Source organism: Penicillium odoratum (assembly GCF_028828045.1).
Source record: "Penicillium odoratum strain IBT 22623 chromosome Unknown utg000008l_segment0_segment0, whole genome shotgun sequence".
Lineage (NCBI taxonomy): Eukaryota > Fungi > Ascomycota > Eurotiomycetes > Eurotiales > Aspergillaceae > Penicillium > Penicillium odoratum.
The window spans coordinates 4,346,474-4,360,557 of NW_026643150.1; the positions used below are offsets into that span (position 1 = coordinate 4,346,474).

The 14,084-nt window shown below is 50.6% G+C and overlaps 4 protein-coding genes across 4 annotated transcripts; 3 read left to right on the forward strand and 1 right to left on the reverse strand.

Moving 5' to 3' along the window:
* Positions 1–230: 230 nt before the first annotated feature.
* On the forward strand, positions 231–3,439 carry N7520_011863 (DEAD/DEAH box helicase; the record flags this gene model as incomplete). Its single annotated transcript, XM_057145796.1, has 9 exons — positions 231–1,037; positions 1,087–1,269; positions 1,317–1,785; positions 1,834–2,005; positions 2,052–2,213; positions 2,265–2,711; positions 2,758–3,178; positions 3,232–3,346; positions 3,408–3,439. 9 exons carry the CDS (start codon positions 231–233, stop codon positions 3,437–3,439), a joined length of 2,808 nt encoding a protein of 935 aa, XP_056991550.1.
* A 159-nt stretch (positions 3,440–3,598) lies between these two features.
* On the reverse strand, positions 3,599–4,620 carry N7520_011864 (uncharacterized protein; the record flags this gene model as incomplete). Its single annotated transcript, XM_057145797.1, has 2 exons — positions 3,599–3,966; positions 4,014–4,620. 2 exons carry the CDS (start codon positions 4,618–4,620, stop codon positions 3,599–3,601), a joined length of 975 nt encoding a protein of 324 aa, XP_056991551.1.
* Positions 4,621–5,911: 1,291 nt separating this feature from the next.
* On the forward strand, positions 5,912–10,740 carry N7520_011865 (CORVET complex membrane-binding subunit VPS8; the record flags this gene model as incomplete). The annotated part of the gene is made up of 3 exons (XM_057145798.1): positions 5,912–6,226; positions 6,280–6,712; positions 6,761–10,740. 3 exons carry the CDS (start codon positions 5,912–5,914, stop codon positions 10,738–10,740), a joined length of 4,728 nt encoding a protein of 1,575 aa, XP_056991552.1.
* Positions 10,741–12,392: 1,652 nt separating this feature from the next.
* Positions 12,393–13,600, forward strand: N7520_011866 (glycoside hydrolase family 16 protein; the record flags this gene model as incomplete). The annotated part of the gene is made up of 3 exons (XM_057145799.1): positions 12,393–12,518; positions 12,572–13,231; positions 13,283–13,600. The coding sequence occupies 3 exons, from the start codon at positions 12,393–12,395 to the stop codon at positions 13,598–13,600; spliced, it is 1,104 nt and encodes a 367-aa protein (XP_056991553.1).
* Between the last annotated feature and the right edge of the window lie 484 nt (positions 13,601–14,084).

The window sequence follows — 14,084 nt, forward strand, 5'->3', positions numbered from 1 at the left end:
TTTCAATAAATCTAGTACATTATGAACCTTACATCCGATCAGGGATTGGCTTGTTGATTATGTAAGACCAATGACGGGGTTGTTGCCTCTAGGCGCCAAGTGTTACCCAAACGCGGTGGTCGCGTAGAAACAACAATGATGTGGACATGGAAAATGAAAATTGACTCAACAAAGGACTCTCTTACACACATGACAGGCTCTCAGTCTTCAGAACCCATGACGTTGAAATCATGTCGCTGAAGTCTCATGGGTTTGAGACCTCGATGGACGTTGCGCGACGACAACAATACCATGTAGTGCAACTAGCAGGCCATAAAAGGGCCTCTGACCACGAGCCTAAACTGAAGACTGAAGTGAGAGTTCTTCCAGTGCCTCGGTACCTACCACATGGCGAGTTGGATATTTTGGAATCCACTCCGTTAGAGTCCGCTCGAGCCTCGTTGGGGGCCCCTCCAAACCGCTTTATTGCCAGCAAGATCCACCGAGGTCCGGGCGCAAGAACAACAGACCAAAGAGAGGAGCAGCTGAAATCCGCTACTAGTGCGGCACCAAGGTCGAGCCAGAACCCTTTGCTTTCGTTGGCCAATCCCAAATACGGGCTTCCTGCGGCGCTTACGGCTAATTTTGCTGCTTTGGGCGTCCGTACTATTTATGCATGGCAGGCATCGTGTTTGCTAGCTCGGGGGCTACTCTCCGGAGAGCGGCATTTGGTCTACACAGCCCCCACAGGTGGAGGGAAGTCTATGGTGGCAGATGTCTTGTTGTTGAAACGAATTATTGAGAATCCCGCACGCAAAGCCATTCTGGTCCTGCCGTATGTGGCTTTGGTTCAAGAGAAGCTGAAATGGATGCGTCGGGTTGTTCAAGGTGTGGAAAAGAATGTTCGAGATGGTGAGGATGAACATGAGGATTCGACTTTCCCTCGCAGGCGATGGAATAAATTACAGAAACAGATTCGCGTCACGGGCTTCTTTGGTGGAAATAGGACGACAACTACTTGGGCCGATACTGATATTGCCATATGTACTATTGAGAAGGTATTATCTCCATCTTTGGACTCTGACGGGGCTTTCTGATAGGTCACAGGCCAACTCATTAATCAATACTGCCATTGAAGAGTGCAGCATTGGAGATTTAGGAGTGGTTGTGCTCGATGAATTGCACATGCTTGATGATGAGCATCGTGGATACCTTTTGGAGCTCATGGTTACCAAGTTGCTTCTGCTACAGCAAGACATCCAAATTGTGGGAATGAGCGCCACACTTTCGGTTCGTCATTGGCCTTTGGGTCTGAGGATTGCTGCTAAAATGATCAGAATACCGAGATGCTGGCTGAATGGATGAATGCCAGGTTTTTCATCTCGACATACCGACCGGTCCCCATTGATGAATACCTGGTATATGAGAACTCAATTTATCCAGCCGCAACATCGAGACAGTTGTTTCAAACTGCCACTAAATTGGCTTCGACAACCGCACCAGAGTCGATTCCACCGCATAGAACCATCGACCCCTCAACATACAAAGAACTCGGTAATGCCGCAACAAACGCTATGGTAGCATTGGCTGTTGAAACCGCGACGGCAGGATACGGAGCTTTGGTTTTTTGTAGAAGTCGCAATGCATGCCAGATAAATGCTGCAACGATCGGAGAAGCCATGCCTTATACAGAAGATAAGGAAGAGCTAAACCAGCGACTTGATCTGCTTGCTGAGCTAAGGAGCCTTACATGTGGACTAGATCCTGTCCTCGAACGTACAGTCATCAAAGGAGCAGGCTTTCATCGTTAGTTTTTAAATTATGAGCTCGGTGAACAAATACTGACGCTCTTAGATGCTGGGATGACCACCGAAGAACGGGAACTGATCGCAGCTGCATACGATTCTGGCGTGCTCAAGGTACTTATCGCTACATGTAGCCTTGCTGCTGGAGTGAATCTTCCCGCCCGGCGGGTCATTATCAATGGAGCCCGTATGGGCCGGGATTTGGTCGGCCCTGCGATGCTGTAAGTTCCCCTGCTGTATCAAAGAAATTCCCAGCTGATATTATAGGCGGCAAATGTGCGGACGGGCTGGACGCAAAGGGAAAGATGATGCTGGCGAGACATACTTGATTTGCGTCAAGGCTGATCTGGAAGCCGTGTGTGACCTACTGGATGCTGATATGCCTGCCATCGAAAGTTCTCTCATTCCTGAAAAACGAGGTCTGAAAAGGTATTGTTATCTCGGTCAAAATTTCGTTTTCAAGTAACTCACATTTTGCAGAGCTTTACTGGAGGCAATCGCCACAGGCCTTGTATCCGGATGTGAGGCGATCAAAGAGTACGTCAGATGCACGCTTCTATACCGTACCTTGGACAAGAAACTTGCGTATTCCATTATGGACTCCGCTCTAAAAGAATTGGTTGATGAGGAGCTCTTGGTTTTGAAAGAAGACGAGGCATACGGCGCAACTCTTCTAGGCCAAGCCGTGGTAGCTTCGGCATTCGCCCCCGAAGATGGCCTATTTGTACACGAGGAGCTTAAGAAAGCCCTCCAGGCCTTCGTGATGGATGGTGACATGCACATCTTCTACATGTTCACCCCCCTGCAGGTAGCCATGAGCACGCCGATTGATTGGCAGATATTCCGTGATAAACTCGACCAACTGGACGAGAGTGGTATTCGTGCATTGCAATTCGTCGGCGTTCAGCCAGGCTTCGTCAATACCATGTAAGTCTCACTACCCTTTGACACGAGCGCCAATTAAAACTGGAAGGGTTCAATCCGGGGCATCATTAAAAGAGATCACCCCGGAGCAAATCCAGAAAGCCCGAATTTACCGACGCGCGTATACAGCCTTCCAGCTCCGCGACCTGAGCAACGAGGTCCCCCTAGCAACCATTGCCCAGCGCTACCATACCCCCCGTGGTACGGTTCAGACACTGGCACAACAGTGTCATGGTTTTGCGGCTGGAATTGTCAAATTCTGCCAGCGCATGAACTGGGGCATGCTAGCCGCTGTGCTGGATCACATGCGCGACCGACTTGAAGCAGGTGCTCGTGCTGACCTGCTCGAGATGGCGCAGGTGACTTTTGTTCAGAGTTGGACTGCGCGGTTACTAAGGGATAATGGATTTAGGAATTTGCGCGCCTTGGCCGAGGCTAACCCGAAGGATCTGGTGCCTGTGCTTATGATGGTATGTCCATCCCTGTTCATGTTAGATTATGCTGCTCACGGGGGATTATTTAGGTCAACGCTCGAAAAACGCAAAAGAGTCAGCTCTATCCGACTGAAGCGGAACGATATGCTGCAAAATTGTTGAAAAAGGCTGAGACTATTGTTGCATCTGCAAATAAGATCTGGGGTATGTGTTTCACAACCATCTACGTGCCTTGAAATGTTGCTTACAATGCGGTCGGATTTAGAACGGGAGATACAGGTGGAAGTAGAAGCCTGAGCTCGGAGAAAAACCTAGCATACATGATACCCGCCAGCATATGCATTAGAGCGTTCCAAATACACATATTCAGGTTCGGAATCATTCTCACTGCAACCGTGACTATCTCTCAGCCCACCCAACTAGAATAATCCATCCGGTAGATATACTATACGCCCTTTACGAGCTAAACCCATTCAGCTCATTCTGTGCTTCAATAACCTCCCCTTTATCCACAAAATCCGCCAACATCACATTAGGCGCGTGACCATACAGCGCCTCACACTCCGTTGCCTGCGCACCCAAACTACCATCTCCCGTCGCCGCATTCGTAGTGCTTGCCTTATCGCGGTCTGGAATATCAACGCCAAAGATATCCACATCTAGGTAGTGGTTGACAAGGTACATACGGCCCGAGGCGGAGGCACCGGCCGGTCGATCGATGCTGCAGTTTGAGAAAGTAGAGTCTGTTACATCGTACGGTGTTTCGAAGTAATATGCGAATTCGTCAAGGACATAGTTTACTGTGCCGGTATTGGCGCCGTAATCTGAACACCATCAGCTTGCTCTCATGCGGCCTGAGAAGGAGGCTCACCCAGAAACGCGATTAGTCTCTTGCCGCTGTCAATTAGATCGCCCAGCGTAGGCCAATCGGCATAAGCCAAGGGTTCAGACGAGGGCACGAACGCGTAGCTATCGATCCCGGCGCTGACAAACGTGCTGCCGAAGATGGAGATATCCAAAGAGTCGCCGTTTGTCAGAAGAAGGGTTACCACTTCGTTGGGGTTGTCATCTAGCCAGCTCTTGATAGTGGAAAGGTATGCTTTAAGGGTTCCTGCGTCCTCGAGCAGACATGATGTGTGACACAGCTCTAGGACGGTGTCGTCGAGCAGTGACTTGTGTGTTTGCGCTTGCAGATACCGAATGCCCATATCAAGCTGCGCGGTGATGTCGATATTCTGATTCTGCTGCGGGAGTGAACCGACGAAGGCTGAGTCGTGTGAGCCTATGAATGTGATATTCGAATAGGACCGCGTGCAATACTCTGTACGGCCATTACAGGTACTTGCTGCGTCGGCAGCTGTGGCTGTGGATGCAGCTTCTCGTCCGAATATCTGGGAGAGAGTTGGTGTTCCAAGGACTGAATCTAGCATGATAGTGCTGAGCAAGGCTCGCATTAGGCCATGCTTGATGAGACCCATGATTTTTTTGATCTCGACGGAAGGCAGGCTCAGGCTCACAGACGATTCCTTAAGCGTAATAAGATAAGCAGAAGACCACCGGAGATTTTCCTGCCTTCTCAGGATAGAAGAAGCTTTTAATCCCGTAATTCGTCCCTCACCCGCCACATGCACATACAGGTGTGGCCACCAGTCATGCAGGGCAGGGGAGATGCCCCTCAGGACCACAACATTCCACGCACCGACGATCTTTATCCAGAAAGGAACACCCGACCGATCCAGATGATGGGCTCATGGCTGTATCGTCCACACTGATAGGGCGTAAGATGGCTTACTATTGACTTGATGTAACCACAGCCCCGCACTAGCGCGGCGCAGTATCACCAGGAACCAGGGGCATCTTTGTTCTGCAGCTAAATGGATCCACGTCGGCGGTAATACTATTTGCTGTACGGTTGCTCCGTTATCACATTTGGGCTTGCTAATTCCCAATGATGCGCTTTGCTATACGCGGGAATCCGTCGGGCAGGCATTTTCTTTGGATTCGCTTCGATCACCGTGTTGAAAGATGACTACGGTCCAGAGAAATGTCTCATTATCCATAACTGACATGGTTTAGGTTTTTCATCCATGGATCTAAGAACACAGTGATTGTCCGTTTGCCCCACACCACCTGGATTATATCGTATACAGTACCATATTCTGTCGATCAAAATCTGACATCGATGACCACAAATGGATGATCATGATCTAGCTCTCTGAAGAGGATGATTATTAGAGAAGCAGGGAAAATTAGAGATACAGTAATATAGAGTAGTGAAGAGAGTAGGGAAAGTGGTTACAACTTCATATCTAGATCGGGTAGGCGGTATAGGCGACATACATACTGGGGTGAGCCAGCGACCAAGGACATCTGGAGATTCTCTAACTGGACTATAGATATATGATAGAATAAAAGGACTTCCAATCAAATTCTGTTGAAATTGAATCATTTCGACACGAGAATTGAAAAGTTCGAAAGAAATGGGAAAATCCGTGACTCCGTGCAAATGGTGTTGCCACAGTGGCTGGAGGTTCTCCAGCCCCCAAAACGGCCCGATCCAGGCAACGGAGCTCAGGAACTCTCGTTATCTCCACATGTATATCGAGATCAACTCCAATCCTAGAACCTCGTTTGCACCCGATTATTCCGGTGCCTACACTGAACCTGCGCCATTGGAACCTCAAATCGACCCGCCAATTCGGAAGACCTCGCTGGTCCGGACACACCCCCTCCTGACCCGCCGCCAGCAATGATCATTCGAGGACGCTCATGAGCTCGATGGCAGAGGCCAGTGAGGACTGGGAACAAGAGGATGAGCTCGATCTGGGTCCGCAGGATGAAGATTCCCAAGTTCCCGACCATGAGCCTCTTCAAAGTCCCGGACCTTTCCTGGATCCACTCGACGACTTCGACACAATAGACACAATAGAAGACCATGCGCAAGACCATGCATCTGAGAAGACTGTCCAACCGGTCCGGGATAGTCTTCCTCAAACCCCGCCAAACCGAAGCACGGAGTTCATTGGGACCCCTGGAAGCCTGGATGAGACCGCTTCCATCCCCGATGACTCTCCATCATTACATGTGAGTGATGCGGCGAGCGCGTATTGATATACTAGTTTTCTGATCGATCGCAGGATTCCATAATCTCGTCGCAGAGCAGCAGTGTAACGCTGCCTCGAGGCTCCCCGCGAGTCACACCCAGTCCTGTCCATCGTCCGTTCGATCTCCGCTTCCAGTCCCGTCTATCTTCATCTCCTCTTAGTGGATCGCGATCGGGCTCCCCGTTCCTGGCCCATATACACTCCCGACAATCATCGATCACGAGTCAGGTGTCGCCAACCCCGGAATCCGAACCAGAATCACCTCCGAATCCGTGGGATGTGGTGCGATGGACAAAGCTGCGAAAGATTACGGGCCAGGCGTTTTCAGAGATTGGGAGGCGCAATTTTGGGCGACCAACTTGTTTGGCGGTGTCCACAAGCATTGTGGTTGGCACCTCCAAGGGTATCATCCTTGTGTTTGATTACCAGCAAAGCCTAAAGACCATTATCGGGACAGGCACAAAAGGTTAGTCACTTCCACCAGCCGCTATGATAAAAGCTAATGCGTTGTTAGCTGTGGAATGTGGTCCAATAACTGCCCTCGCATTATCTGCAGACCATTCCACTGTCGCAGGTGGTCATGGATCTGGCGATATCTTCACATGGGAGATATCTCGCTCGGCAAGGCCTTTTCTCCATATCCCTCCAATTCCAGCACACCAATTGGAAACTCGGACATCTGATGGCCATATCTCAGGCTCGGCTGTCATTCATATTGGATTTCTAGGAACACGGCGAACTGCGGTGGTGTCCGCGGATACGAGTGGAATGGCATTCTCTCATTTGGCAACACGAGGGATGGGAGCGGTTGCGAGAATAGTGAAAACAACCCGAATCCTTGGCCGATACCCTCCGACTACTTTAGAGGAAGTAAGGCCACGGAAGCCCAGCTCAGTTTTGGCATTTTCTCCCCTTCCGCTGGGAAATGTAGAGCAACCATCTGACTCATTAGGTCTGGTTGCCATGTTGACGCCTTATCTCCTGGTTATTGTATCTACAACGCCCGTTGCACAGACACAACACAAAGCGCCGAGGCCGACGGAAGTTCCGGCTCATAGCGCCATGACCGGAGCTCTTGCTTGGTTCCCCGCCATCCGACTGAAAGGAAAAGACAGCCAAACCTCCAATACCAAGCTCGTTTATTGTTGGTCAAATGTTTTAACTGTGATGGAAGTGACCGAAGCGGAAACGGACGAGCCTGTGAACCGAGACAAGCCGCCAAATCTGGTTTTCAGCGCACGCAGCAGATGGAAGGCGGATGAGCCAATCGTGGCCGTGCAATGGCTGAGTCGCTCAGTCCTTGCAGTCTTGACCATCACCCAGCGACTCCTCATCATTGAAGACTACTCCATGCATGTAACGGACTCGATCGACCTTGTGAGTCGACATATTTACCATGCCGATCTATTTTCAGCCCGGCTTCATGCCTTGGTCGAGCAGTTGGATGAGGATGACACCTCCATGCATGGTGTAGTGGCAGATGCATTCTATATGAGCTTCCGTGCGTACAAAGGGCGTCTATTTTTACTTGGGTATAATGAGGCGCTGGTCGGAAGTTTGTCGAACTGGGCTGATCGACTTCTGGCACTTATGGAAGCAGGTGATTTTATTGGTGCCATTCGATTGGCCACTTCCTTCTATACGGGTGCTGCGGAGAAGTTAACAGTCGGCCTGCCCGAAGAGGATTCCCTGAGACAACCAATAGTCCAGGAAAAGCTGCTCGAGATGATTTCTGCTTCTCTCAAGTATGCGTTCGGTCGTAATGCCGAGGCAGAGAGTGGGAGACTGGGGAACCAGCAGCTGGAGGAGTTGGCTGAAGTATCTATAAAGGCTTGTATCCACATCGGAGATTACGAGTTCCTCTGGGAGGAAATATTCACCTGGTTCGAGGAGAACGACTCAGCAGGAATCTTCATGGACGTTCTCGAGCCACGAATCGTCGACGGGACGACTCGCTCACTTCCTCCGACCGCGGTCAAAGCTCTGATCAATCACTTTGTGGTCACCCATTCGCCTGGTCGTCTGGAGGAAATTATTTGCCTCCTTGAAACCACGAATATGGACATTGACCAAGTCACGACGCTATGCAAGCAACACAATCTTTATGACGCGTATATATACGTTTGGAACCGCTGTTTACAAGACTACATCAGCCCTCTGGAGGAGCTTCTGCGTATGATCCCATCCCAACCCGAACCTCTTGTCAATGGAGATTACGCCAAGGAGGTGGCCCGACATACAAACGCAATGAAAATATTTCCCTATTTGTCATTCGCCTTGACGAGTCGCATCTACCCCACTGGGGACGAGATGGAAGAAACCGAAGCCTTTCGTGCCAAAACCTCCTTGTATCAATATCTTTTCTCCGGTCAACTGTCTGGCACAGTGCTAGGCGAAGCTTCCGATGGTGACTCTTTCTCCCCACTCAGGGCTATGTTGAAGTATGATGCGTCAAGCTTCATGAGCATGTTTAATGAAGCGTTTGAAGATAGCTTTTTGAACGAGCCAGAGTCGGAAGAGGCGCTCACCTCTGGCGTGTCGATTAATCGACAATACCTGATTAGCATTTTGCTTCAAGTTATGGATGCATCTTACTTTTCTCCTTCCGATACTATTTTCTTGGACATGTTTGTTGCACGCAATCTTCCCAAATACCCACAGTATATTCTTCTCTCGGGCACGACGCTTCATCAAGTTCTCCTCCGGCTGTGTCAGTATCCGGAGCCCGACATGGCTGAGGACTGTGAGCTGAGTGCCGAGTATTTGTTATCCTTCTATCATCCGCCAGACGTCCAGAGCCTGGTGCCGGTGTTCAAGAAAGCTCGATTCTTCCGCATTCTCAAATCGACTTACCGCTCCGAGAAACAATATCCGGAATGGATTTTGGCGCACCTCGACGATCCAAACGCTAAAGAGGCTATTTTTACATCCTTACATGACTGTCTACGGTCAGGTTCTGCCCTTGGCAAGAAGCAACGCAAGGACGTTGTGGAAGTGGTGAAAGAGCATGCTACCGAGATCGCCGAGATCGATGTCAAGCAATCAGCACAGACAATACAAAACCTGGCTCCCGAACTACACCCTACATTTTTACGGGCGCTGGAGCAGGATCCACACAGCCAGTATCAATATCTTTTGGTGCTCATCGAGCCCACTGTCCAAAGCGGGGAAAGCCGAGCTCCGCCCACCGCTGAGAATTGGATGATTGAACGGTACGTGCAGCTTCTCTGCAAATACAACCCGTCCCACATCGCGGATTTTGTCGACGGTCTGCGCGTCGGCGATTTCCACCTCGATCAATTGCTTCCGGCTATTGAAGAGAGCGGGGCGATTGATGCCGCGGTGATTCTGCTTGCACGGCAAGGCCAGCTTCGAGAGGCCTTCAGTCGCCTTATCGCCCACCTTAGTACACTTGAGTCGGGCCTGGTTGGGATCCTCCAGAGTATGGGCGAGGCTCCGGACTCATCTAGTGCGACCGAGGCCATTGATGACCTCCTGGAATCGCTAAACAAGTACTCTGGCGTTGGAACGTGGCTCTGCCAAGGCCAAACCAAAAGTGCATTGCAATCTAGACCAAGCACCAACGGCCAGCGCGGTGTGCCTCCACTTGAACAACCACTGGCCCTTGACGAGGTTCTCTGGCTTGATCTCATCGAGACCGTAGTCCGGATCGCGAGCAATGTGTTTACAGTGATGAGGGAGCACCACATCGAAGAGTCGGAACAATCCCAATTTGTCGCTACCCCCATGGGTGGGAACGTCGGTCCGTTGACCATATCCATCCGCACTCTCGTCCAGCAGGTGTTCAGTTCCTTGCTGGCCAGCACGGTGAAAAGCAGCGGTGGATCTGAACGGACGGATCTGTCCTTCCTGCGGATCCTCCGCGCATTTCTCACTCAGGCGGCTCGCTGGTCACCCTCCCTGCTTGAGCTGCGTGCGGTGCTTGCCTCGGTCTTCTCAGCCTATGCGTACGAGACATCTCTCTTGTCGCTGGCAAATGGGATGTTGGATCGCGACCTGTTCGTGCATGTGGACGAAGTCACCCGCCTCCGGCAGCACGGGTGGCGTCCTCGCGGGCAGGTCTGTGAGATTTGTCGTCGTCGGATCTGGGGCCCCAGTGTTGGCTCGTCACACTGGACATCCTGGCTGAATAAACAGACGGACGACCACCAACGTCGTATCGCGAAGCGTATTGAAGAGAGTTATGTCGCGGTCACGGAGCGGGGCAAAGGGAAGGCTGCAGCGGTGGGGGTGGGTCACTCGGGGGCTACCCATGCCCCCCACCCCAAACCTGCCGACCCCGAGCATGAGCACGAGGCTAATGGGAACGGGGCCGAGGGACCCGCTGAGCCGATTGTAGTATTTTCCTGTCGACACCTTTATCACCGACAGTGTGTTCTAGACGCTATTCCTATCCACGGGCCAATCGAGAGTGCACTCCACCATGAACGTTCCGACTGGTCTAGGGATTTGTTCTGCCTGGCTTGTATATAGTGCCATTCTCCCAGTCTTTTTTTTGATTTCTTTATGTTGAGATATTTGCAACCCATATGGTTCATTCCTTTCCCCCCCTTGCATCCAGATGTCTATGTATAGTTCTATCTCCGTCTATGGTAGTAACCTACTTTTGTCTCTACATATTAATGGTCCATGTCTATACTGAACTCGACCGAAAATTCCGGTTTCAGGTCCCATGGTTCGTTCCCTTGTGCAACGTGGCCGTCCTGCAGGTACCCTCGTTCCTCGAGGGTAAATGCACGAAATTGTTTATCTGTAACACTTGCGGGGTGGGGTCACCTTGATTTTCACATCGCGTTCTTTCCGTCAAGGCTCACCTGATCGGCCATCAGACTCTCCTAATAAGGAATGTCGCAACCAAACTATCACGGAGGGGGGGAGTACGGGGTAGAGAAATGAAGGATCTGACTGTGAACCTTGTCACTTTTATCAAAGCACGGGTTATGCAAGTACCGGAAATCACTACCACCAGACTCAAACCCCTGAAATCAACCATGGAATCAAGTCGAAAAAAAGAAGAAAAACTTTCCTTCTAGAATCCTATGCCTAAGCAATCACATCCGACTGAACCGATTTGATTTTTCTGGTGAATCACCCGGACAAGTGGATTCCAGGGAAAAGCTTAAAGGTTGAATGGGCGCGTAATACGCGCCCATTGGTTCGTCACTTTGCCACGTACCATTGAATCAAGATGATTGGTTCGACGGAAGCAGCGACCAAACACTGCCCAGACTTCTATCAACCAGTGAGATCTCGTCGGTACCAACTCCTGCACATCCGTGGAGTCGTCAACCTGACGAGTAAGCTCTTGATCATTTGGATCCGAAACACCTGGAAAAGTTTACTCTTGAAGCCTGGACATGACTTGATTCGTGATCGACTCGGCTTGTCGCTTGCCATTGGAACCAGGGGGTTTTCAACCTCCCGAGAATTGAAACTTGAAAGAGAGGATTAGAAAAGAATTGTAGATGGAAAGAATACCGTGGTTCCATGCTAAAGACTACAGATACAAGATTTTCATTCATTCACGGCTGATTACGTGGACAAGTCAATTATAAGCGTACGCAGTCCGGAGTACAAAAAGGTGAAAGATGAGTCTAGAACAAAGGTCCCTTTGATCGGCTCGACTCCACTTGTTTCTTTGGTTTTGGGTCTTTCTTCTGCGGTTATCAATTCCGTGTGGATAAGGTCTCATCCTCCTAACGGGACCCGCCGTTCGGCCCCTTGAACCCAGCCCGTTTCGAATCTCTCACATGGACTTTGGTCTGTGGGCCTTGTGGGATGTCATGTCCCACTGAAGTCGCAAGATCGGGTCCGGTGGATGTCCGCCACCTGCGATTCACTGCAAGCCCCCAGGGATATAAATCTTGCATTATGTCTCTCCTCCTTCTTTCTTCCCCCATCCATCGTCTTTCTTTTCTTTCGAAGTGCGTTAAATCGCCGTGACTTTCTCTTACATTCATTTTGCAGGCCAAAATACAATCCTTCTACAGGCTAGAACATTGTTATTTCCCTGCGCTTCATTCTTTTCGAACTTGATTGATTTCATCCCGAAACGATCAGATTATATTTCGAGAACGGTCTTTGACAGACATTATCAATCTTTATTTTTGGGAATCACGGCAAATATGCACGCTCTTTCTACACTCATTCCGTCTCTGGGTCTCTTTGCCCACTTTGCCACCGCAGGCTACACCCTGCTGGATGACTATGGAACTGACGAGTCTTTCTTCGACATGTTCGATTTCTATACGGTATGTCTAGCCGCCTTCTATACTTTGGATGGGCGCTAATTTGATATTTTAAGGACACCGACCCCACCAACGGCTACGTCAACTATGTGGATAACTCCACCGCCGCTTCCGACGGTCTGATCAGTGCCTCCGGTAGCTCTGTTTACATTGGTGTTGACAACAGCAATGTTGCCAGTGGTAATGGTCGCAACAGCGTGCGCCTGACTAGCACCAACAGCTACACCGAGGGACTGGTCATTCTGGATCTGGCACACATGCCCGCTAGCACCTGCGGCACCTGGCCCGCATTCTGGATGCTCGGCTCCGACTGGCCCAACAATGGCGAGATCGATATCATCGAGGGTGTCAACCAGGGCAGCACCAACCAGATGACCCTGCACACAAGTGACAGTTGCTCTGTCACCAACTCTGGTTTCACCGGTACGCTCGACACCAGCAACTGCTACGTCGAGGCTTCGGGCCAGACCGCCAACTCCGGCTGCGCTATCGTCAACGGCGACACCTCGTCCTACGGTGACGGATTCAACAACGCCGACGGCGGTGTCTACGCGACCGAATGGACTAGTGACGCGATCAGTATTTGGTACTTCGCCAACGCCAGCATCCCCTCCGACATCAGCAGCGGCAGCCCCGACCCCAGCGGCTGGGGCACTCCCGCTGCCAGTTTCTCCGGAGACTGTGACATCAGCTCGCACTTCAGCAACCTCCAGATCGTACGTTCTATCCATTTCATTTCTCCAAATTCAATAGCTAACCCCATCCAGGTTTTTGACATCACCTTCTGCGGCGACTGGGCCGGCGACGTCTGGTCCAGCGGCTCCTGCAGCTCCTACGCTAGCACTTGTGACTCCTACGTCCAGAACAACCCCTCTGCCTTCGACGACACCTACTGGAGCATCAACTCTCTGAAGGTCTACCAGCAAAGCAGCAGCAGCAGCAGCAGCAGCTCCGACGAAGTTGTCAGCGTCAACAACCACGGCCACGGTCACGGTCACCGCTCCCGCCGCTCATCAAACCAAATCCGCCCCGCTCCCCGTCCCGCCTGGAAGCACCGTCGCGAAGGCCACAAGCACGGATTCTAAATTGGGAATTAGATTCGATTGAATTTGATTCAATTGATTTGAATCACTATGCGCATGATCATCTTGATCGATGGACTGCATTTAGATTTGAGATCTGAGATCTTCTTCTTGTTTTATATTCCTTCCGCTGGATTCGGTTGTTATTTTGGTTTGCATGGCGCCTGGGATGTGGACGTCTCGGTTAGCTTGTTTTAAGATCTGGAACGATGTTGATGCGATGTTATGTTTGATGTTTGATGTTTTGTGCTTCGTGCTTTTTGGAATACCCCTCGTCACTCGTTCAGCCTTGTTTGGATTGCATTACAGTTGAATTGCACTCGCATAGAAAAGTCCTTTATATGCGTACTTTAATATACTTCAAGTAAAGTCAAGATCTGGCCTCCTGGGCATCCGAAGATCCAATATTGCCCAAGGTTCCATCCGACGCGGTTTCGCCCCAAGAAAAGTTATCAGTGTACACCCTGATCTTTCGTATATAAGTTTC